We start from the raw sequence: 26734 nt of genomic DNA, 5'->3' as shown, positions 1-26734 counted from the left end.
AAAGGCAAAGTGGTGGTGAGTGACCTGGTCATTGTGGGAAAATACTGGTGTTGTAGAAACTCGAGTTGTGTTGTGATGGGGAGGTGTGTGTGTGTGTGTGTGTGTGTGTGTGTGTTTAGGCCTGCGCTCCACTGTATCACTGGCGAACAGTGAAGATCGGGGGAGAGATGGACCCAGTGGGCACCTGTTACATCGCCATCCAGAACTTCAGCGCCTACGCCGAGTACTCACCCTGCAGAACTAGTGAGTACACACACACACACACACATACCACATTCATATACTCAATACTCACACTGCAGAACAAGTGTGAGTACACACACACACACAGCTGTTGTAAAACACACACTCCTCTCATCAACAGGAATTATACACAGTTACAATACATGAAAACAGATTAAACCTACACACATGTATGGGAATATGGTGTGTGTGTATGTGTGTGAGTGGTGTGTGTGTGTGAGAGAGAGAGAGAGAGAGATGCATTGGTGTTGAGTGTGTTTAAAGGACTCGGAATTGCAAGTCAAACACATTAAGTGCCAGACGTGTCTGAGTAGATCTGTACTGTGACTGTGCCAAAGCGCCACACACACACACACACACACACACACAGGCAGAAAGAAGAGAGGAGCTGAGGTGAATGAGAGCGACAGGAAGAAGGTGGGAATGCCGGATGAGGAAGTTAGAAAGTTCACGTAGAACACACACCCATACACACACCACATACACACACAACAGTGCCTGCTGACTGAGTATGTGTGTGTGTGTCTTTTACGCACTTCATTGAACACTGAACACACACATTCAAACATACACACACTGATATTTATACAAAAGTATAGTTAGATAACACACACACACACACACACACAGCTGCTGACTAGTGTTGTGGTTCTCCATGTAAAACTGCTGTTAATCTGTGTTTTTATAGGTAATCCAGACCCTGAGGGGCAGGGATTCTGTCAGGCGGGTTTCAGTGTGGATTTCACCAAGGTAGCACACACACACACACACACACACAAACACACACACACTCGCTTCCATAAACAACCTCACAGAGCTCCCAGATCAGTTCCCTCTCACCGGACACGTCTTTTAATCTCCTCTTCCTCCTGCCCCCCCCTGCCAGAATATGAAGCTGTAGTATGTACAGAATTCATTTCATCCGTGCGGCTACAGGGTGAGGGCTGGTAGTAGCCTGGCGGGTAGCACACTCGACTAAAGCAGAAGACCAGAAAGACCCAGGTTCAAACCCCACTTACTACCATCGTGTCCCTGAGCAAGACATTTAACCCAGAGTGTCCCTGTAACTACTGGATAAGGGCTGTAATGTAAATGTATTGACACACGTTTAATGTTTATTCTCTTTCTTTTCTCAAATCTGTCACTTAACCGTCATCATGAGCAGCTTTTTTTTGCCAATAGTGTAAGTGCCACTCTTTTCTTTTTCTGTGGCCTCATAGTGCACAAACACACACACACAGACTTAGTAGTGGAGGAATATTACATCACCCTTACACTTGACGATTTAGAAATGAAGAAGTGTGTGTGTGTGTGTGTGTGTGTGTGTGTGTGGTCTCTACAGGAGGGCATGCTCGTTGTGGGAGGACCAGGCAGCTTCTACTGGCAAGGTAAAATACCGACTAGAAATATGTTTCTCCATCGGGCCTTATAAAACGAAGTCTTGTAGGCACAGAGAGAAGTGGAAATCAATGTGAAACACTGAGTTTGTGATGGAGAAGTCAGCAAGAAGTCATTCTGTCTGTTAATGTTCATCAGTGGACAATTACAGATACATTAGAGCACATCTCGTCTCTTCAACTCACTCAGTCTGGAGAAGAAATGTGTGTGTGTGCTTATACATGATTAATAAAATTCCTGCATGGATGAAATAATAAATGAGAGCAAAAGAAAAATAAGAAACTGAAGGGGGTTATGGCAGGAATCCTAATGTTGGTGCCAAACAGATGCTCTTGTGTGTGTGTGTTTGAGAAAGAGAGAGATGGTTCTGGAGGTCAAACATAACTCTGTTGTAATGAAAACAGGGTTGGTGTCGACACCCTGCTGGGAGCTCTGGGAGTCTTTCTTCCGCCTGAAGAACTCCTTCAGTGATTCCTGCACCTCAGCGAATGTCGCATGTGCACACACACACAGCCCCAGATTTTTTTTACATGTGTGTGTGTGTAATGGCAGGACCCTGAACTGGCGGCTCTCAAGTGGGTGTTTACAGGAAGCACATCTGTGTGACTACACTCATTAGTGAACACACACTCACACACACACCTACACACCTCACACATCCGTTTGGCCACAAAATGGCCCTCTAATAATCCCTTTCACACACACACAGGGTATATCCAGTTGAAGTGAGTGTTAGGGTGTGTTATGTTTGGGTCTAGTGTTCTATTTGATGGGTATTTTTTGTTACATTATGGTTATTGTGTTGTGTGCTACGTTATTCCTGTAGTGTTGCATATAATGTTATAGTGTCCTATTTTATGGTTGTTGTGTTACCATGTGTTATTTTTATGGTGTTAAATATTAAAAACAGCATTTCGCAAGCTTGATCCTGGACGAACGTCTGACAGTACGTTTTCACTCCAATCCACATGGCTGCATAGCCTACCACTCATTATTAGGACATTAAAAATGCTGGAGCCTAACGAAGGTAGGTCTGGAGACTTCTGGCAGATGTTCCTCCAGGACCAGGTTACATTGATAATATTAATGCAGATAATATTAATGTGTATATATGTATTTGTGCATGTCAATGAGAACAGGTCAGGTGATCACTGTGGGCGTGGCCGAAATTCTGAACGGATACTCGCTGAAGACGATTTTGCGTCAGGTGCAGGGAGAGAAACAGACGGGCGCCGCTGCAGACAGCTATGATGACAGCTACTTGGGTGAGAGGGGCATTACCCACAATGCACCATTATGTATGATGTGTTTTGAAGCCCTTTATAGACTAAACCCCCACCTTAAAGAGCCTGTCTGGTTAAAAAAAAAAAAAAAGAAAAGAGAACACTAGCTGATCGTTTTTCACCAAACTGGCCCTTTAACCGCTTCAGATGAGGTTTCATGCAATCAACTTCAAACTTCCACACAAATTAATTTTCCATTCATCAAAGCACATCTTCTAATAAACGCACATTTATAACAGATCTGCTCTATTTTAAATCAAACGTTCTGGACCTTCAGCTCAGATCTGACTCATGTTAATTTGCTGCCTGCAGGATACTCTGTTACAGTGGGAGAGTTTACAGGAGACTCAGCACAAGGTAACACACAGACACACACACACACACAGACTCTCTCAATAACCTTTTCACATTAATGCCCAAAGTATTTTATTGGATGCCACATAACGTTTAATAGTCCTGCAATAAATCCTAGTGTTTATGTGTTGTGTTGCCTGTGTGTGTGTGTGTGTGTGTGTGTGTGTGTGTGTGTATACAGTTATAACCGCTACAGACAGGGAGGTTCTAGTTATGTCAGGATTCCGGCAGTACGGATCTCGGACATTATGTGTCGCGTTGTGGACAATTCTGTTTATGTGTAGTTTGTGGTTTGTAGCTCAGTTTGTCTTTTCTCTGTTTGGGTGGGATTTCATCCCTTCATCCATCAGACCACAGTCAACACAGCAAATACACATAACTCCAAAAAAGTGAAGCGTCAATAATCATCACATAAACACACACACACACACACGTTCTTTATAGGAAAATGTTACATTAGGAGGGTTTGTCAGTAAGAACACAGCTTTGTGTGAGTGCCTTTTTGAGATTGTGTTTATATGTGTGTGACATTTGACATCTTTTTGTTTGACACAGAACTTGTAGCTGGAGTACCACGAGGAGCTCAGAACTTTGGATATGTGAGTACTGCTGTGTGTGTGTCGAAGAGGAAACGGCCAAATATAATGGATGTGGGAGAGTGAGTGGGGGTCACGGTGTGTGTGTGTGATTCTTATCTGGAAATGCCTGCAGGGATTTTACTGAGGGGGGGGCGGGTTCATTAATTAATTCATTCTCGCATCTAAATATACCCTCAATATTCAGACTCTCTGCAGTGCTCCTGGAATTGTCCTGCCGGTCCCTCTGACATAAGACGTGTGTGTTATTCGTGGTGTGAGTAGAGTGTGTATGCCATACGCCTGTCTCGTTGCCTCTGGTCGTCTCCATCTGGTTGTTATTTTAACTCTTAATTCCCAGCACACCATTCCAGCATGGGGATTTTAGGGGTTGGGTGTCCCCCCGTTTCTCAAATTTGTGTGTGTGGGTGCGGGTGGGTGGGGGGTCACAGATGTATGTTTCATGTTTACTGAAAGCATGTGTACACACACACATGCACACACACTTTCCAATTAAGTAAGTCTATTTAAAATTCCAATAAAACGTTCATATGGCCCCATTTATGTGAAATGTCACAGAAATGTGTGTGAAGTTGATTCATTATTAATTTTGCAGCATTTTGATTTAATTTAGTCAGATTTTAATGGTCTCTATGTTGTGGTGTGGTGAAGATGATAATAATGATGGTGCTCTGTGGGGAGTCTTGGAAATGGTTTGGTAAGTGGTACATGGATGGTAAGGGTTTAGTAAATGGATGGTTAGTGTTTGATAAAGTGTTGGTAAGTGGTAAATGGATTGTAAGGGTTTAGTAAATGGATGGTTAGTGTTTGATAAAGTGTTGGTAAGTGGTAAATGGATGGTAAGGGTTTAGTAAATGGATGGTTAGTGTTTGATAAAGTGTTGGTAAGTGGTAAATGGATGGTAAGAGTTTAGTTAATGGATCATTAGCATTTGATAAATTGTTGGTAAGTGGTAAATGGATGGTTAGTGTTTAGTTAATGGATCATTAGCATTTGATAAAGTGTTTGTAAGTGGTAAATGGATTGTAAGGGTTTAGTAAATGGATGGTTAGTGTTTGATAAATTGTTGGTAAGTGGTAAATGGATGGTAAGGGTTTAGTAAATGGATCGTTAGCATTTGATAAAGTGTTGGTAAGTGGTAAATGGATGGTAAGGGTTTAGTAAATGGATGGTTAGTGTTTGATAAAGTGTTGGTAAGTGGTAAATGGATGGTAAGGATTTAGTAAATGGAGTGTTAGCATTTGAATCAAGTGATTGGGTAAGTGGTAAATGGATGGTAAGGGTTTAGTAAACTGGATTGTTAGCGTTTGCTTCCATTGGTTCGGGTACAACGTGGTCAAGGGCTGGTTAGTGTTGCTACCGGTTGGTATTGGTCCCTGGATGGTACCGGGTTTCGTCCTGGCTTGTCGCCTTTGATAAAGGATTGGTAAGTGGCAAATGGATGGTAAGGGTTTAGTAAATGGATTGTTCACGTTTGCTAACTTGTTGGTAGTGGTCCCCTGGATGGTTCGTGTTTGCTACCGTGTTGGTCCGTGGTTCCCTGGCTGGTCCGGGTTTCGTACCCTCGATGGTTAGCGTTTGATAATTGTTGGTAAGTGGAAAATTAATGGGTCTTTTTTCTGCAGGTGGCCATCATAAGTGCTTCAGATTTGACCTTCATACACAATTTTACTGGAGAGCAGGTAACACACATCCTTACACACAGTCCTTTACACATCAGTTACAAAAATCTTTACATACCACTAAACCACATGCTTTTTAAACTTATAGTGTGAACTCCACTCTATAATGGAGATAATAGACAGTATGTGTAATTGATTTAGGATGTTAGGATGTGTTTGTGCGTTTATTCTAGTCTGTAGTATCTTTTTTTTTTCCTTGCAGATGGCGTCTTACTTTGGCTACACAGTGGCAGTGACTGATGTCAATGGTGATGGGTGAGTGTGTGTGTGTGTGTGTCAAGGACAGGATTCCGCAGGGCGCCACACCACTGGACTTCATTCATTCCCCAGCTGCTGCTCACTCCCTGAGTACCTGGGTACCATAACACACTCGTATCTCGAACACGGTTCAGTCCAGTGTTCATCATGCTCAGCGTCCTGTAACAGAGGTCAATTCTCTGGGTTCGGGATATACGACCCCTCATGTCCTGCGTTCAAACGTACCTTTCATTCTGTCAGGTCCCACTTTTAATTGGTCAGATGTTGTTCAATTGTATTGTGAATTATGTGTGTGTATGTGTGTGTGTGTGTGTGTCCTGCTGGAATCCAGTTCTGGCTCAGATTGAAGGCCTGTTCTGAGTTTCTGTAATTAATGTCTGTTTATTTTATACTAAAAATACTCACACATGCGTGTAATACACACTCATAACAGTAACAGTCCAGCGGTCTGATCATGCCCCACACACTTATTTACATAAAGCAGAGCACAGTCCAGCTCACAGCTGAAAACATCTGTCTGTCTCCCTCTCCGTCTGCCTGTCTCCGTTTCTATGGCAACCACCGGCGAGCCGCAGATTTCTACAGATTTATTCTCTGTGTGGGTTTCAGCCTGGACGACGTCCTGGTCGGAGCTCCTCTCTACATGGAGCGCGAGCAGGAGAGTAACCCCCGTGAGCTCGGCCGTGTGTACCTCTACCTGCAGACACACACGCTCACCTTCACCCTGCCTACCCTCCTCACCGGCACTCATCTGTTCGGGCGTTTCGGCGGCGCCATCGCCCCACTGGGAGACCTCAACCAGGACGGGTACAATGGTGTGTACGTGTGTGTGTGTTCTTCTAACACATGGACAGAACTTTCTGTGTGTGTAGGAGGTCATATACCTTCAGCTCTTCCTGTACAATCAAAGTGCATTTTGTCAGGGATTGTGGTGGAAATCAAAATCAGCCAATGAGGACGTCACATTCACTCTTCCTGCCCACAGACCTGCTCCACAAACACAAACACATTATTGGTGGCATCTTAGTATGGACTGCATTTAATGCAGAAAAACGCTGTGAGCATGATTCAGTCGGTGCAGATGCATTGCTGAACGTGATTACGAGCACGAAATAGACTGTTGCACCATCTAGAAGCAGCACCTGGCTTTGTGGGGATCCATACAGCTCTGTGATGCGTGTTTCCAGGATTGCAGATGAAGGGAATGCTGAAATGTCCTTATTCAGAAGGACCCTCTGTAGACAGGAACCGTGATGGGTGTGAGGGGTGGGTTTGGGTTAAAAGATAAGGTTTCAGCAAGGCACATAGCACTTAATTTAATAGATGTGTGTGTCTGTGAGTGTTTGAGTGTGTGTGTGTGTGTGTGTGTGTGCACTCCTTACTGAAACCGTATCTCTTGTGTTTGAAGTTTTTCTTCTGATAAAACTCACGTCCACCCTTGTTCTATAAAATAGAATTTATAGCTTCCACTGCATTTATGCACATGCAGGCAGAGGTGCCTGTCGGTGTGTGTATGTGTGTTTGTGTGTGTGTGTGTGTTTGTGTGTGTGTGTGTGTGTGTGTATATTGATGGAGTGCTATTGCAGGCAGGGTTCCTACATTTGGCAAAAAAATGTAGGAGGAATGTGTAACATGCGCGTGCACACACACATTCTCTCCCTTTGTTTTTTGCTCTCTTTGCTCACTCCTGGCTGCTGCAGATTTACAAAACTGCACAAATATCAGCATTACATTTTGAAGTGATTGTGCTCTCTGTGTTGGTTTTGTGTCTGTGGTCCGTCCCCTCAGAGGTCACCAAGGGGCCACGTGCCCGTCAGCAGGCATTAACAGAAACACACACGCAGATACACGGACAACGGCGCTCTTTCTTTCAGCAGTTATTTAGTTATTAGTGTACATGAACACACACATGCACAAATACAAACACACACACACGTTCAGATCAGTCATGGTGGCTGAGGTAAATGGAAACTCACTGACTGTGTTTTTCTTACTGTGATTATGAAGTTTCTTTTTCCTTCCTTGGTCATTTCCTCCCTTCTTTGCTCTCTACAGTCTTTGTGTGTGTGTGTGTGTGTGTGTGTGCACCACTCCCTTGGTGCTGATGATTGGTTGAGCAGATCTGAGGAACACCTGAGTTTTCATTTAAACTCATCCCTTCTTCCTGCCCTTCATCTTCCTGCCCCAAGAGCCCCTCTGTCGTCTGGAATAATCCAGAGAGGTCACCGTCATCGTCACCGTCACCGTCACGAACACAGAACATCACACGTGGTCTTCTGGTGGAGTTTCGTTTGGTGCGCTCTGGACAGAGCTTGTTCTAGTTCTAGGTTCCTACACAGGAACGTGAGCAGATATGTTGTATTCTGGTGAACACAGGGGTGGGACCAGAGGTGTTTCATATCGGAGATGAATAAACAGCTGTTCTGTAGAAATATTACATTTTATAAAAACACTACATCTGCGATCACATTTAACAGACAGACTAGTTTTAAATAAATGAAGAATGTGAGATGAGTGCAGCTCCACTAGGTTTCGTATGCCAAAAAATAAAAAACTGGACTTCAGTATTTGTGTAGCGCGTATTCAGTAAGCATGTGGACATTTCCTGGGAATCTGGTATGCTTGCCAAGATCTTGATGAAAGTTAATAATAGGCCTGTGCACCATTTGACTTAATTTCATATTAATTAGCTACGTTTTGATATACCAGGTTTGATATTCAGTGCATTTTCTGCTTTAAAATTGAACTTTTATTACACAGTGGAGGGTTATATGGGGTTGCCAGATTGGGTACTGAAGTGGCTACTCCTGAAAACAGGGGCCTATAGGGCCAGTGAACCCATGAGTTCCTCCACACCCCGATTGTCCTCTTCCTGCTTTTCTGCTCCTTTATAGGAATGGGGCACCTGTGTGTGTTGTCTGTTTAGATGGCAGTTATTCACTGTGAGATATTTTCAAAACCAGGTTCTATGTGCAGAATTAGATCTGTCTGTCTGTCTGTCCAGACGTAGCGGTCGGTTCTCCGTTTCGGCTGTGAGGAGCGTCAGGGCTGCGTGTTCATCTTTAACGGGGACTCGGACGGGATCCGACCCCTCGCCTCCCAGGTGCTGCGTGGGTCCTGGCCGTCATCTGGATCTCCACCTGGATTCGGCTTCACACTTCGTGGGGACGGGGACATCGACAACAACCACTACCCAGGTAACCGGAGCCCCGCCCACCTCACGTTGGTCCCCTCAAGCTCTGGATAGCACATCAGAGGAACACAGCCAAGAACATGAGTGTGAGAGTCCAGCAGAATGAGTGTGTGTGTTTCATGATGCCTCTACTGTTGGGGAATTTGTGATTCACTCTTGATGCAGGGTTTCATCTTTCATGTTTTTTGTGCATGCATGTGTTGTGTGTGTGTTACATGCATGCATGGGTACCAGATGGCTTTTCCAGGCTGCAGGGCTGGTCTGGTTCTTTCACCAGAGGAAGAGTTCCACTCTCACCGGGTCAGAAAGATGTGTGTCTGTGTGTGTGTGTGTCTGTGTGTGTGTGGTTCATCACAGTTTAGTCTTGTGTGTTTGTGTGTACAGTAACAACACCTCATTCAGCATTAAATGTGAGAATCACACACAAAACACATTAAGTTCATTACAGCTCTCGCACAAAGTAACTCACACACATCGACAGAGAGAGAGAGAGAGAGAGAGAGAGAGACGGGGCCACAGTAGTGCCAACACATTGGTCTCTTGTGAGTTCTCATTACAGACAGCTTGATGAAAGTATGTGGGTGGCATTCACAGCACAGTCACACACACTCTCACACAAACACACAGTCACACACACTGATCCTGGACCAGTGGCTCAGTGGAGAAACTCCACACATTCTGCAGCTCCATGTGATTTGAGCTGACTGCAGTGCAGCGTACAGCACTGACACCTGACCACACACTCAACCGAATGAGAGAGAGATTGTGTGTGTGTGTGTGTGTGTGTGTGTGTGTGTGTGGTGTGTGTGTGAGGGTTAGTTTATGTGCCTGAATTTTCTTCAGCCCTCTGGCCATGGATAACATTCAGTATGAAGGGCATAAGTTAAAGTTGAAAGGTCAAGACCTCCTGATCAGCATTTAGTAAAATGTCTGTGTGTGTGTAGGCGCAGCTTATGTGAAACAAGACGTTTCTTGTTTTCTTTAACATGTTTGTGAGATGAAATGCCACCCACTTCTCATGTGTGTGAGTGAATGAGTGATGAGGGGATGAATGGTGGAGAGGAGGAGGGTGGAGACCAGGAGCGGCGCAGGACGTGTTGAGAGAGCAAGGAGAAAAGAGGGAGAAAATGAAGAGGGCGCTCACCTTAATGAGTTTAACAGACACACACGCGCTTTACAGACAGGTCTCGTTTCAGCAGATTAAATTAGTCCCTCACTGACTCCCATGGTGAAGGGTGTAAGCTTTCATTTTACTCACTTCTTTTTTATGTTTTCGTGTGTGTGTGTGTGTGTGTGTGTTAGGTTTTAAGTTACAATCCGGCATTCCATTCTGCAGTAGCTTGATTTATTCTGTTTATCAACCCTCACACACACACACACACCAACTACATCTTGTAATCCAAGTGTGTGTGTTAACCTTTTTATTAAATTCTGTTTTATCAAAACAGTGATACTTAAACAGTAAAAAAATCCTCATTAATAAGTCTAATTATACCACAAAACCCTATATAATATAAATCAATAATATGATATAATCACACACATAGTTTTAGAATATAATTGATCTGTGATTGTCTTTTGAAACTGAATCTGTGTGCATCTGAAAAATGAGTCAACCTGTGAAATCATCATTAGATGTAATATATATCTCACACACACAATTATCAAACAGAGGCCTCTCACGTTTTCCCCTGACCGTTCTGAACGAGTGTGTGTGTGTGTGTGTGTGTCTGAGATGAAGATTGGTGGTGATGTAGAAATCTTTTCCAGCTGTGTTACACTTTGAAGCCAACATGCTGTCTGCCTCTCTCTCTCTCTCTCTCTCTCTCTCTCTCTTTGTAGATCTGATTGTTGGAGCCTTTGGTGTTGGGAAAGCTGTGGTGTACAGGTGAGAACCACCCCCCCACACACCCACACACACACACACACACACACACTCACAGATTCTTCTCATGCATGCAGCATGTCTGTGTGTGTTTGTGTGAATCTGTTTGCAGGGCGCGGCCCGTTGTGACGATCAATGCTCACCTTATCCTGACTCCACGAGTCCTCAACCCCGACGAGAAGAGCTGCCGTCTCCCCGACACTGGCACCATGGCAGCCTGGTGAGGCATTATGGGATTTCAAAACATCAGACAGTTGGAGACGATATGGAGAGAAGGAGAAACTTTGACAAGTACACACACGCAGGCATGTATGGTGGAGGGGGTCAGAGGTCAAGCTCAGGTCACAGGGGCCAGGATGTGGCATAATTACCCCAGTCACATCAGTAAATGGGCATGCTCACACACACACACACACCCTTGAATATTTGCATTAACCCTGCATGACGACACCTTCGGAGGTCAAGGCGGGGCTGGATTCCATCAGGTCCGGTTCCACACAGAACATGAGATGATGCAGTACTCTCACATGCTGGATGTGTGTGTGTGTGTGTGTGTGTGTGTGTGTGTGTGTGTGTGTGTGATGTCATTGTACGTCTGTACATACACATTCACACACACACACGCCTGCCCCCACCAGTTTCTATGACAGGCTGTGTGTTTATGAATTCTCTATATTTGTATTATGCTGACACATTCCTCACAAGCAGCGGAGCTTATGGTTGTCATGGGAGACGGAAATTTCCTGTTAGCAGGAGTTGCATTTTACTCAGTGCTGCACACAGTACCATGTGTGTGTGCGTGTGTGTGTGTGTGTGTGGTGTGTGTGTATGCATTTAGGGAATTATTCCTGACCTAAACACAAGGCTCCATTACCAACAATTACAGAAAGACAGGAAGTTGCCAAATGGGTGTTAAATAATTCAATATCCCGGCCTAAGGGAGTACACTGATATCAGAAAACAGGAAGTTTGTGTGTGCGTGTTGGGAAAATTGGTGTATGTGTGTATATAAATGATGTGTGTGTCTGTTTGTGTTTGATTGTCTCTTTCAGTCTCCAAATGGCTGTTTGCATTCAAATGTCTGGTGTCGGGCTTCCTGAATCTATAGGTCAGTGACATTCTAAATCATATGTGTGTGTGTGTGTGTGTGTGTGTGTGTGTGTGCGTGTGCATGTGTGTCTGTGTATTGCATGTGCTATGTCCACAATATGTCCACATTTCCTGTCCACACACACACACTTGCTGGGTGAGAATAATCTATTTCCTTCAGGTTATCTGGAGAACCTCGGGTCATTAATGTGTGTGTGTGTGTCTCTACATGTTCAAATTCATAAATAATGAATTTGGAGGAATGCATGCACACACACACACACACACACACACACACACACACTTCCTGTTTCAAGTTCAAGTGAGTTTTATTGTCATTTCAGCTACATACTTGTCAGACAAAACATAGTAAAACAAATGTAACAAAAGTCAGTAGTTACAGGGACAGTCCCCCCCTGGAGACACTGAGGGTTAAGGGTCTTGTTCAGGGACACAATGGTAGTAAGTGGGGTAACAGAGGCAACTGTCTTGCCAACTAGGCTACTAGAACCCGTATTAGTTTTACTCAGAAGTGTGAATGACTCTTTACTCTAAACCCCTCATCTGATTCAGTTTATGTGTATTAAGAGCTGCATTGTTTGTCATTGTTCTTATTGTGTGTGTGTGTGTGTGTGTGTGTGTGTGTAGCTCTACAGACAGAATTACAGCTGGACTGGTTGAAGCAGAGGGGCGCTGTGAAGCGGGTTCTGTTCATAAACTCCAGACAGCACCAGCTGAACCAGCTTCTTGTTCTGAGCAACCGGGATCAGCACCTGTGTTACAACCACACCATCTTTCTACGGGTTAGATATGCGCACACACACACACACACACACACACAAACCGATGCAGTTGGAGAAACTGTTCTCTGGCTGTTCTATGCAGGCCATCATTACACAGTGTTGACTCTGCACCCTTCCTGCTTTGTTTTGATGCATGTGTGATGTATAGGATGAGGCGGAGTTTCGTGACAAGTTGACGCCCATCAGCATGACCCTAAACTACAGTTTGCATGAGAGCGTCACCCATCCAGGCCAATCCCTCCGCCCCATTCTGGACCATTACAGCAAGACCTTCCACCAGGACCAGGTGTGTGTGTGTACGTGTGTGTGTTCAGATTGTGAGTTATAGTTGCATTATTTAAAGAAGTGGTTTTCCAATGTGTGTGCCTGTGTGTTCTAGGCTTACATCCTTTTGGATTGTGGAGAAGACAACATGTGTATACCAAATCTTAAGCTGTCTGCCTTCATGTAAGTATGTGTGTGTGTGTCTGTGTTAATAAATTTGTGTTAAGTTTCTCTATCTTTGAGTTTTCTGTGTAACGATGCTCTGTAGCTTAGTAGCTGTAACACTTTAATGTGTGTGTGTGTGTGTGTAGGGATCAGGAGGAGCTGGTTATTGGTGATGATAACCCTCTGACTCTGATTATTAACTCAGCCAATGAGGGTGAAGGAGCTTATGAGGCGGAGCTTCATGTGCTCCTTCCACCAGAAGCAGAATATGTTGGAGTTGAGAGAAGACGTGAGGTACACACACACACACACACACACACACACACACAGTACTGACCCCTAAACAGAAATCTACATTTATAACTTTATAAAGACATTATTTTCATTTTCTAAATGAAATTCTTCATCAGGCTTGACTGAGACGTAGGCTTGCCTGTCAAGGTTTACAGATCAAGAGGGATTATGTACTGAGAGAAAATTAATTGAAGGCCCAAGCACTGAACCCTGCAGCACCCCGTATTTTATTATCACAGTTTGTTTTGAGTGCAACAAAAAGAGCCAACTAGAGCTTAGCCAGTTCAAGAGTCTTTCTTTTTCAGTGAGATAAACTGAAGTAGATTAAAGATATAACACACACAAACACATACATACATACATACATATACAGTATGTGTGTTTGGGAAAGAAATCAACAACATGAAAAAACAAAAAATAAGCAGTGAAAAAAAGACAAAAATAGAAAATCATTATAGGCTACAGAGTGCTGGTTCCAGAGTATGAAACTGACTGGTGGTTTCATGGGGATAGAGGCTTCTATTTTAGCCATAATATTCATGAAGATCATTCCTGGGGTTAGACGGGTCTCGGGTGATCCTTGTTGCTCTGGTCCTGCACCTCCTGGCGTAAATGTCCTACCCATCTGTCACCTGGATTGCTCTCTTTATTTAATAGAATCTGTCGAAATGTATTCAGAAGCACGGTCCTGATATGATGACAGAAGGAGGTTGTTTAGGACATTCAGCCCAAGTTGGTCAGGGGTTCTGAATCTTTGTGGTTCTTTGCGAGAGATCCTCCCTGCTCTCCCCGAGTGTGACTGAAGTGGAGGTTTACATTCTGAAGATGTGAGTGTGGAGGTCGAATGCTGTGCTGTCTCTCACACAGGACCTTCAGAGGCTAAACTGTGAGCACCGTGCAGAGAACCAGACGAGGATGGTGGTGTGTGACCTGGGCAACCCCATGGTGGCAGGAACTAATGTAAGACACAGACACACACACACACACACACACACACACACTCAAACCCTGACTGGACTGCTCAGAACAAAACTGCAGAAATAAAACACACATGAGATTCCTTTATAAACGTTGTAAATTGTAAACAAAGCAACGTGTTTCATATCTGAGGCTCTTGAGCATTTGCTGTGATGACAGCCCTTGACATCTCTTGGCTCTTGGGGACGTTTTTCCTCCCGGTCCTGATGGAGTTCCTGTGTTGAGAACCTGTTGCTGCTTCACTCGTGTTAATGATCTCATCTCCTGAAGCTGACGATGACGGTGACAGTAGTGTTAGAGTAGCCATGAAGGTAAAGAGTGGCGCCTCTGAACAGAACGTAATCACTGCTAGTGTATTTGTTCGAGTTGTGAGTAGAACAGAAAGAGTAAAATAGGATTTGTTAAACACTCTTTTTGATAAATCTATTATGTGGCTGTTTTCTCTTATGAGCGAACTGCACTGTGTGTGTGTGTGTTAAACTGGTCACTGATCTCTGTTCCAGATGTTTAAATTATTCAGATCTGTTACATGTTGGCTATTAGAAATATGCCATTTGACACAAATATGTGTGTGTGTGTGTGTGTCAGTCACTTCTTATGAACCGCATCTGTCATCAGCGTTCAGGCACTGTAAAGGTAAAAAGTAGTAATATTCCAGAAGGAGAAGAGAATGGAGAGGAAGTGAGGAGTTCAGGTGTCCACATGAAGACAGGAGGAGGGGGGAGGGGAGAAAGAGGAGGAGGAGCGAGTGATGAGGAGGTCAGGAGTGAGCGAGGGAGAGAGGCAGGGGGACTTTAATGAACAAGAGAGAGAGACAAACTAACAGCTTCCAGATTTGGACTGTGAGGTTACAGAGAACCTTCAGCACCAGTGTGTGTGTGTGTGTTTGTGTGTTTGTGTATGTGTGTGTGCTTTAGTATATGTATATTGCATGTTTGTGTATGTGTGTGTGTGTGTGTGTGTGTGTGTGTGTGTGTGTAGCTTTAGCATGTGTATGTTGCATGTTTGTGTGTGTGTGCATGCCTCAGGGGTTAAAGCCACATGGGCCAAATTAGCATGGCACCAGGAAATGAGAATGACAAGGCCACAAACCCCCCCTCTTCCCTATCACACACACACACACTCACACACACACACTGAAATGGTCTGTCCTTCTACCAGTGTCTTCACTGGCAGCACAGACTGGTTTCCTTCAACCAGCAAATAAAAACCAGAACACATCGCATCAGAGAAAGACGTTCTGTTCTGTAAACGTTTTGATCTTCTCTCTGGCGGAGAAGGAGCGCAGTGCCTGATGGGTAAAACTCACCCCCGAGTTGTATACCTGTGTCGCCCCCTATAGGATCTCATTGAGCCACAATGTTCTCTGATCGTGGTCATGGGTCCATCAGAATGCAGATGTTCTTCAGAGCCCTGTCTGGTGATATCGAGGTCACTGGTCTGAATTCGGCCTCTGCTGAACATCAGGAAGATGCGGAGATCAGTTGAAACCTGGCCAGAGGGGACAGGGTCACTACGGGGACCGTGTCTTAGGAGCACCCTCTGCCTTTGGACTCAGTTCAGAGGGAAGAGGAACTCTACTGTAGTCAACACCCTACAGAGCAGCTCTGGTCCCCTGTGTGTGTGTGTGTGTGTGTGTAAGAGGAAAGGGGACGCTTCTTAATGAGATCCAGACTTGTGTACTCCTTTGTGAGCATGTGTGTGTGTGTGTGTGTGTGTGTGTGTGTGTTTATAAATAGCTGTTTCTTATGTGTGACTGGTGCCTCAAACCAGGCTGTTGCTGTGACAATCCAGATGTGTTTGGATGGTAAACATGCAGTCATACACACACACACACACACACACACGCATACCAGTCTGTACCTCCACACACCCGGTTTTACTGGAACACTGATCATCCACAATTTGAAGGTATCTGCTACCAAGGCGTCAGGCCATGTTCAGGCGGGTGGCAAGAGCTTCACTCTTCTCACAGGCTGAAAAAAACCTCCAAGCTGGTAAAGAAGTGGGTTCAAAACCCCGAGCCACCAAGGTGCCACTGAGGTCCCCTTGATCAAGGTACCGTCCCCACACACTGCTCCCTGGGCGCCTGTCATGGCCGCCCACTGCTCACCAAGGTTAAATGCAGGGGACACACTTTGTTGTGACAATGACAAAAACAATCACTTTCAATGTTTGCTAAAACCCACAGCAGGTGTGTGCGGACACACACTCATATATGCACAAGTGTTTATCACTACCATTTAATGACATATTCTACACTTACACACATTTCTAAATGGTGTAGACACTGTTGTGTGGGAGCATTTGTGTGTGGGTTAATGAGTTGGTGTGTACGTGTGAACGGTGTGTGTAGGGGATTAGTAAGTGTGTGTGAGAGGGAGCTCAGCTCGGCTTGTTACATTCTTCCGTTTGTAGTAAAGTGACTTTGTAGTTTAGGAGAATTTCTGCCAGTGGGAAAGTAATTTACACTCTCTGTGTGTGTGTGTGTGTGTGTGTGTGTGTGTGTGTGTGTCTCATTTTTTCTCTGCATGGTTCAAAAATGTAGGGTGCATATGGCCCTCTGTGTGTGTGTGTGTGTGTGTGTGTGTGTGTGTGTAAGTCACAGGAGGGTTTTGAGGCTGTATTGTGAGAATATCCAGACATACTTCTAGCACCGCTGCACTCTTCTAAAACACACACACACACACACACACGCACACACACACACACAGACTTAAGTGTGTGTCCCTGCTGTTCTTCTGTGAGTGTTTACATATGCACTGATGGACCTTTGATGTTTTACTCTGTCCAGCAATGTGTCTCCAGCATCTACGATCACCCTCTGTCTCTCGCTTTGTCTCTCCGTCTCTCCATCTCTGTAGTTGCTGGTTGGTCTGCGTTTTGCTGTGCCGCGATTGGAGGAGTCCGGTCCTCGTATCAGTTTTGAGCTACAGATACACAGGTTTGCGCGCTCTCTCTCTCCCTCTCTCCCTCTCTCCCTCTCTCTCTCTCACTCACACATTGTTTGTTTTTTCTTTCCTTTAAACACATTTTTCTAAACCAACAATCTGTCAGATAAGTGAACTGAAACACTTGCGCACACACACACATAATACACACACACACACGGAGAGTTTTGTAGGAATGTTCTGATGATTTTACCAGGCCTCGGTTTTACTTTCAGGGTCCTGATGAAAAGAACATGTACTCTTCCTCTTTCACACACACACATACACACACACACACACACACACACACAAGTACAGACATTTTGACTACTGCACATTTGGTCAGTAGCTTGTGGTGAGTATGTGAGAAAGACATTCTCCAAGAGTATAAGTGTGTGTGTGCTTGTGCTTCTTCTATCACAGTGAGTATCAGATGTCCTCATGAAGACATGAGCAGGAGGGCTTTTGTTTGTGAAACGGCATTAGTTGAGAAAATGTTTATATATAAAAGATAAATACTTAAAGAAATATTACCATAGCGTACGATCTGTTTTCTCACATAACTGTCGGCGAGACACTTAACCTAAAGTGGATTTAAGTGAACCTAGAATAAATATATGTGAGTGTGTATTATAAATGTGTCTTCTATATATTCATCTATAGTACTTATATATATTTTATATGTTTACAACATTACTGTGTATGTCGAATATTATACACAAATAAGTATATATGTGTGTGTGTGTGTGTGTGTGTGTGTGTGTGTGTGTGTGTGTGTGTCCTCATAATGTCTCCAAACAGAGAGAATAGTCCTAAACCTTTGAGGACTGATACTAATCCTCACCTGCGCAAACAGAAAATATCCATTCACCGTTTGCTCATGTTCCGGGCTTTGTGTGGACATTTGGTCCCCAGTTTGATTGAGGAATTCAGAACACACTCCATTCTTCAGCTCACACACATGAACAGAACAGAGGACAGGCGTGAATGTCCTCCTCTGTCCTCCTGCTTAAAGCACACACACACACACACACAGTTTCTCTATGGTAGATATAGGGTGGCTGTTTTATGTGTGAAGATTAATCTGTGTGTGTGTGTGTGTGTATATGTCCCACAGCTCGAATAAAGACAGCTCGAGGAGTAATCCTGTGACATTGACTGTCAACATCGCAGCCAGGGCTGAGGTGGACCTCAGAGGGTGGGTGCCCAGATCTTTTCTATCCCGACACTAAGACAGTAGTGAGGCCGCTCAGTGGTGAGACTTGCATGTGAGCGTATTATACCTGATCGACAATGCGCTATAAATCAACACTGGATTATGATTGGCAAGTAGGTGGTCATTAAATCCGGTCGTGTGCTTTATTAAGCAAGATACCATGGTGTACGTTCCACTTCAAGCAGAAACTTTTAGTAATTTATAGAACAAATCAAAAAACACATAATCTGTGTTAATCCCTGTTTACAGTTATCATGATTTCAAAAATGTAAACTGGACCAATAAAAATATGCAGCTCATCCAGCTTTTTTCTCAATGAGTGTATTTTGTGTTTTTCATCTGAACACCATGGAAGGGCCCTTGTGTAACCTTCGACCTTCTGTGTAGGCTAATAAGGAAGTCCTTAACCCCCCCACCACCCCTCCCTCTGCAGGGTATCCCATCCGGCGCAGATCGTGCTGCCGCTTCCCAACTGGAAACCCAAAGAGAAGCCAGTCAGAGAGGAAGACACTGGGCCACTGGTGCAGCATATATATGAGGTAGACACACACACACACAAACATCTGCGCCGAAGCTGAAAAGTGAATTTTGACTGCGTTGTGCTGCACACATCAGCGTGAAGATGACCCATGACCTGTTGCAAGTTAAAGTCACTCTGACCATGACGTCACATCGGCGCTGTTCAGAATGTTCCTAGACAGGACAGGCATTCCAAGATGTCCCCAGCGTCGCGTAGAAGACAGTGATGAACGTTTCACCGCTGATTACTCCTGATTGCAGCGGGAGAACGGGAACTGAACCGTTTACCCAGCGAGGACAAGCCGAATGGGGTCCAGACTGCGGTTTTTGTCTCACGGTTTTACCCTGGGGGTGACATGGGGACCAAACAGACTCCGCCTTCATTCCACATATGACTGCTGTTATTACTGGTCCTCGCAAAGAAAGAGGACAAAGAGAGGAAGTGAGGTGGGCGGAGCTTCTGAACGCCGTCTGCCCTGCAGATACTAATTGCTGTAATGAGCTGTAATATTTATCAGACCCTGCGCAGCTGCTTCAGGTTACAGAGTCTGAGGTTCCGCCGTTTAGTTCCAGACCGCAGAACTCTACTGGGAACATGATTCTGTGTGTTCTGTGCATCAGGGTGGGATGTTCATGCAGATTTGTTGGCTCCGTCACTGGTCCACCATGCAGTCCTTCCGATTCATTTCCCTCATTCGCTGCTTGCTACGATAACTCTTAAGAGAGCGTTGATTTCAAAATGATGAATGCATCTGACCTCTTGACCTCTGACAGCTTCATAACCTGGGTCCAAGTTCCCTGAGCCGGACGCTGCTGACGCTGGGCTGGCCGGCGCGTTTCCGTGACGAGCATCTCCTGTACGCCCTGCAGATCCTCACCGAGGGTCCCATCCGCTGCCATAGCAACCATACACTTAACCCACTACAGCTGGAGGTATCTATACACACACACACTCACACACAGGACACTGGTATTGTGTTTTTACCTGCTGATGGACTTCTTCTGTCCCTCAGACATCTCCGTCTCTCCAGGACACTCCTGAGCTGCTGGGTTTTCTGAAGAACACAAGCAGCCTGAGACGCAGCAGGAGAGCTGCCAGCTCCACTCAGAGCAGCAAAGCGCTGGTACACACACACACACACACACACACACACACAGCTGACCTATAATATCACTTAGAGTTCAAGGGTCATCTGTCAGCATCCAAACAGCATCTCTCATTTAACTCCCTGCATGAGTGTGTGCTGGAATGTGAGTGTTTGCACATGTGAGAGTGTATATGTGATTCTGTGTGTGTGAGTGAGAGGGAGAGAGAGAGAGCAGCTGGTCCCGATAAGAACTGTCCATCAAACCTCTAGGTCAGATAAGGTAGGGTCAAGGATCAAGTACACATCTCTCTCTCTCTCTCTCACACACACACACACACACACACACGTTCTGCAGATGAAGCACCAATCAGGAACACATGTGTGAATATTCAGTATTGTACACACAGAGATCTTATACAGACACACTAGACACTAACAGAGAGGATGGAGACGTATGGAATGGTGTTCAGTTTTAATGCTTTTGCTGTTACATTCACCTCTGAGGGTTTCTACAGACCCTGTGACGGAACGTCTGTGTGTCTCCAGAACTGTTCCACCGTGACGTGTTTCAGTGTGGAGTGTGTCGTGTCCCGACTGGATCGAGGGCAGAGCGCCGTGGTGAAAATCCGCTCACGACTGTGGACCAGTACCTTTTTAGAGGTAAAATACACACACACAGAAGGTGGAGGCTGAAGGCTGCAGGATTTATTCCCACCTGCTTCATTTGTCTGATGTGATCCCAGTTTTCCTGACGTTGCTGACATTCTGGCTCTATCACTCCATAAATCCACTTTCCTCTCTTCTCTCTCAGTATCAGGTGTCGACACAAAACACAAAAAGAACAAAGATAACCCCTCTCTGTCCCACGCAATCCGGCCTCGTCTTCTGTTTCCTTCTCCTTTCTGTTCTTCAGCCTCTTTCTTCTCTGTCACGAGCGAGTGAAAACGGACCAAAGACAGGAAGAGCATCGGAGTCTTTCATTCCCTACAAATGAGCATTAATACTCACTCGCCACTTCTAACGCACTCTCTCTCAGTTCATTTCACGCTGTTACAATGAAACGACCTCCTTCTCCTTCTTCTCAGTGACCTGCGATATCACCTCAATACCATCAGGAAAAATAAGACTTAAATCATTATAGTTGTTCATCCAGCCTATCTTAACTGTAGTTTCAGTCCCGTCTGTGTGTCAAACTGCCATTTTAGTCTTTATTAGTCTTAGTCACGTCCACACTCATTTTAATTTAGTCAAGTTTTAGTCTAATCTTATTTTAGTCAGAATTATCCATGACAATTTTAGTCTAGTTTTAGTCAATGAAAAGTCTATTTTTGTCTATTTTTTAGCGAGGCAATTCTGTTTTAACCCATTCAACATGTAGTACAAGTAGAATAGAGGAAAAAACATTTTCTTTTAGTTAAACCCATTTCACAATTAAAACAAGGTTATAGAGACAGGGAGTGGAAATACTGCATAATAATAATAATAATGTGATTAAATGAGAGGAAATAACATCTTATCTTGTTTTCATCACTGAAAACGACATTTTAGTCTAGTTTTTATTTTGTAAACCATATTTAGTATCAACAATATTATATGAAATGTTTGACCAGCATTTGTCTCATCTCGTTTCAGTCACGTGATAAAGGTTCATTGACAAATATATTTTATTAACTAAATCACTGCGTAAAAATTGATCAGACGCCCTCATCCAGAACACCTTACAATCAGGATTTACAGGCACAGCCCCACTAGAGACACTCAGGGCTAAGTGTCTTGCTCAGGGACATGCTCAGTGTGCTGATACTGGACACCAGAGGATGCCTCACCATGTTGATCTATTGAATTATCTTTATTTTTGTCCCACCCCAGTACTAATGCATTGAACGTACATGGTGTGTTGTGTTACATTATGTCATTGTGCTACATTACAGTAAGTCTTGTGTTTGTGCAGAGGCAGAACATCCCGTACGTCCTCAACTCCAGCTTGTCCTTCAGAGTGCAGGAGATGCCCTACAGAGTGATGCCTCACACTCTACCCCAGCACAGTGCATCGGTGAGTGTGTGTGTGTGTGTGTGTATGTTTGTAAATGGGTTCTCTGTGCTTTAACTGTGTGTGTGTGTGTGTGTGTGTGTGTCAGATTGGGACGTTCGTGGTGTGGGCCATACCTGACGTCTCGTTTGCTGTTCCTCTTTGGGTGATCATACTGGCCATCCTGCTGGGGTTACTGGTGTTAGCCATGCTAACACTGGCCATGTGGAAGGTACACACTTCTTCACATGCTTCAAACACATCACACACAGCAGTCTTTTCCTGTGCTAATGATGTGTCCATAAATTTCCCCAGCATGCACAGCCCAGGGACAAACGTGTGTCCATGACATTAATGTGTGTGTGTCATTTTCTGTGAAAAAGAACAGAGTAGAGGGGGGAACCAGCGAAGAGGGGTCTCAATTTTCAGTATTAATGAGTCGTTTAGAAGTGATCTTGTGTAGCAAATTGTGTGTGTAACAGATGTAATCAGTGTTTTGACTGCATTGCTCTCTGACTACTAATTGGCTTCGGGTCCCTGTAGGGGGTGTCATTACATTGGGTCACCAGTCCTGTCTGCAACCTTATACACACACACCACAAAACAGTGTAATGTCATTAGATTCTTTCTGCATGATGTCAATTTGTGTGTGAGAGTTCCACGTGTAACACACACTTTTATTCGTTTCACAACGAATGAGCTATGAAAGAAGTGTGAACTAATATCACCATTTAAGAACACCTATAACACTTATTAATCCCCTATGGTCAAGCGGTTACATTGCTTGTCTTTTGCGCGAGTGGCCCAGGTTCAGGTCCCACCAAGTTTTCTTTTCTTTTCCCACCTATCGTGTGAGGAGGCAGACTCATAATCAAAAGGTTGCAGATTACTGTCGTAGTGCCAATGAGGTATCGTCCCCACACTCTAGGACACATTTCATTGCGTGTCACCATGTGCTGTGCTTGCTGTGCATCATGACAGTCATACAGTACAGGCCAAAAGTTTGGACACACTTTTCATTCAACGTGTTTTCTGTATTTTCATGACCATTTACGTTGGTAGATTCTCACTGAAGGCATCAAAACTATGAATGAACACATGTGGAGTTCTGTACTTAACAAAAAAAGGTGAAATATAGAATATTTATATTCTAGTTTCTTTGCTCTGATTACTGCTTTGCACACTCTTGGCATTCTCTCGATGAGCTTCAAGAGGTCGTCACCTGAAATTTTCTAACAGTCTTGAAGGAGTTCCCAGAGGTGTTCAGCACTTGTTGGTCCAGCTCACCCCAAACCATCTGGACTGGGTTCAGGTCTGGTGACTGTGGAGGTCAGGTCTCCACTTTTTGTTAAGTACATAACTCCACATGTGTTCATTCATAGTTTTGATGCCTTCAGTGAGAATCTACCAACGTAAATGGTCATGAAAATAAAGAAAACACATTGAATGAGAAGGTGTCCAAACTTTTGGCCTGTACTGTATATGAACCCCTGTTAAAATGGCAGGTTTTTATGGTTTTTATGGAGTCTCTTCCTATGTTTGATGTGGCCAAAAGAAAAAACATACATTAAGTGTACACGCCCTTGTTGAACATACTTTGTCAACAACTAGAAAAAAACGGGTCCATTTTGCAACCCCATTGGCCAGATATGTGGAAAATACAGGAGATTGTTGTCTCAATCGGTACTTGCCAGAAATTCCTGCAGCTCCTGTTGCTGTAGGTAGCCTCCCTGACCCATTTTCATCAGTTTTGGAGGGATGTCCTGTTCTTCACCACGTTTTGAAGACCGTCTTCACTATGTATCCAACCCTGTGAAAATGTTTTTCTACTCATCTCCTGCTTTTCTACGATGAGATCCCTTTCATGCAATGTAAGCTTTCTGTGAACCATGGCTTTTGGTGAAGCATCAACTGTCAAGAAAATCCCACTAGGAAAGCTGAACATTTTGGGGGGGTTTTCAGAGGCTCTTTAATTGATGACAGACGTGAACCCCAGAAGACTGAATACTGTAATGAGGCTACGTTAAAGGGTGTGCACACTTATGTATCATGTTTAGTAGGGGCCAGTGGTGGCCTAGCGGTTAAGGAAGCGGCCCCGTAATCAGAAGGTTGCCGGTTCGAATCCCGATCCGCCAAGTTGCCACTGAGCAAAGCACCGTCCCCACACACTGCTCCCCGGGCGCCTGTCAAGGCCGCCCACTGCTCACCAAGGGTGATGGTTAAATGTTGTGCTGCTGTGTATTACAAGTGACAATCACTTCACTTTACATGTCATGTATTATTGTAATGAGATCACAGAATCTGGCATTTTAACAGGGGTTTGTACACTTTTTAGGGGTTTGTACATCTCCACTGTATTGCAGTAAATGAAAGTCAGAAGCATCGTGCTTCTCTTATGCTCTCATTCCGACGTTATGTTCTTATGTCTGCAGTGTGGATTCTTTGACCGGGCGCGGCCATCGAAAGATGATGATGTGTCAGATCGCGAGCAGCTCACGGACGACAAACTGACGGACGCATGACACTGTTTGCTGAGCTGTGGAGTGTTCGTCTGTGCTCAAACATCTTCAGTCGTATCTGCAGGAAGACCACCAAATGATGTGTAAAGGACGCCACTGTCCACTCCACTCCAGAAGGGGGCGGTTCTGCATGTTTGAGCATAGAACTTACTGTCGGCTGTCCTCCCCAGTCCTGCTGAAATGCCACCATCTGTGTCTATGATGATCAAACCATTGGAGTTTAGCTTGAGGAACTGCCTTTAATATCTAACTGGCTTAGATATTTAGTGGAGAACGAGCACAGAATGTGCTACATCAAGACTCCAGTCACCTACAGAATCCAGGAGTTGCGTGGGAATAGAGGATCATTAGAACCGATGAAAATATCGAAGGTGGAGAACCTATCCATTGTACACTATTCTTACGCCGTCAACAGTTGATGATGCAATGGAACTGTTGCACAACTGCTCCTCCGCTCCACTCGTCTCCTGTAGATGAATGGAGGGGGGATCAGTCAAAAGGAGGTGCAGCAATAGTCTACCCCCTCCCTCCGTTGTTTTAATGGCGCCACCTCATGGACACAATCTGCAACAACAGGATTGGACACAGACAACCTGAGTACTGCAGCCTGGACCTGCTGATGTTCCATAAAGATCTCCGTTTGAAGATAGTGGGTTTGAACCTCTCGCTTTACCCAGTAAACCCAAGTGGCCTGTACTTAAACGATACAAACGCACCTTTACACAGATTTTAAAGGACCAAATGGTTGCTTTTTGGTTAAATGATGGTATCAGTGGTGTAAAACATTCCCTCATCAGGTTTCTCTGGTTTAAAATCTTTTACAGATCTCATCACACATATTAATGAAAAGTGCAATATTGTCATAATTGTTGGGAACACTGGTTTTAATAATTGTTATTTTTCTCATCTATATGTTCGTATTTGTGTTGTATGTACGGAAATGACATGGGTGCGCATTGGGGTGGACAAATCCCCATATATGATCACAATAGAAAGGGAACACTCACACACACAGATTTTTAAATAGTTCTTTAAAAAGTGCCTAGCGTCCATGTGCTGTACGAATATATGAAATACTTTTAAACTTGCTGTGGCGCATTGAGAGAAATGTCATTTTTATTGTAATATCCATGAGTCTGATGAACCTTCTAACATGCTGACAATAAAATCCCCACACTGCCAGTCACTTTTATGTCTTTGAGACTTATTCATGTGAAAAGGTGTCTGTCGCAGATGAGCGCTCCTAATGACATTTATGCCTTATGATCTTTTTGACAAAGAAGGGATTGATCCAGGAAATTTTAAGTACATCCACAGATCTGAGAGAAGTACATACATTTTTTACGTTCCCTCCGACCGGTGGAGGATCTGCCCCATGACGCAGGTACTGGTCTCTTTTAGCCACACCTTCATGTGATCTATATAAATAATGTTGTTTCTGACACTGAATGGCATTTGAGTGACAATCAGGAAACCCCGGCACTTTCTTACTGAATGTGGGGCTAAATGCTGTTTTCGAACTGGATGGTGGGGTAGATGAATAAACATGAATAAACATGGTTTGTACGAATCCTTCCTCTTGTGTCCGTTTTTTTGCGTAACACCGTCTAAAACCCGTTTTGGAGGTGAAAAGTGGACCTACGGAACATTAGGCGGGTAATGACGATGTTCTTTGTACCACCGGAAACGCTGGATGATTCGAGTACAGCTCATTGTAGATTTACTGTGTAGTCGTCACATGGATGTGAATTGGCTGCCGTGAATCCAGTGATATGAGCTGCTGGACAATAGTGGCTGTTGGTCAGCTGTCAGACCGTGACCCGTTCTGCCGTTTTAAAGCCCCAGCACTGCAGCTTGGACATCTCGGCTGTTCTTCACGCTTGGAGATCTGTGAATGTCCTCTATGTCCTCAGCCCCATGAACCTGTCCAACAGCGGAGAAGTTGTGG

General features: G+C 44.4%; 1 protein-coding gene across 1 annotated transcript; it reads left to right on the top strand.

Moving 5' to 3' along the window:
- Positions 1-6: 6 nt before the first annotated feature.
- On the top strand, positions 7-25972 carry LOC114790550 (integrin alpha-8-like). The gene is given in 29 exon segments (XM_028980716.1): positions 7-15; positions 120-243; positions 932-993; positions 1586-1631; positions 2781-2906; positions 3237-3281; positions 3834-3877; positions 5500-5556; positions 5759-5811; positions 6424-6629; positions 8819-8838; positions 8840-9011; positions 10850-10895; positions 11005-11112; positions 11945-12000; positions 12630-12784; positions 12933-13070; positions 13164-13231; positions 13360-13507; positions 14375-14467; positions 17350-17429; positions 18533-18613; positions 19065-19170; positions 19925-20083; positions 20164-20274; positions 20785-20898; positions 22190-22291; positions 22377-22499; positions 24700-25972. Coding segments are annotated over 28 exon segments (2685 nt in total). The 5' UTR covers positions 7-15; positions 120-167; the 3' UTR covers positions 24790-25972.
- Positions 25973-26734: the final 762 nt, after the last annotated feature.

This window comes from Denticeps clupeoides, chromosome 5 (assembly GCF_900700375.1).
Source record: "Denticeps clupeoides chromosome 5, fDenClu1.1, whole genome shotgun sequence".
Classification (NCBI taxonomy): domain Eukaryota; kingdom Metazoa; phylum Chordata; class Actinopteri; order Clupeiformes; family Denticipitidae; genus Denticeps; species Denticeps clupeoides.
The sequence above is the reverse complement of the archived record's forward strand: the minus strand, read 5'-3'. Positions and strand labels throughout refer to the sequence as shown.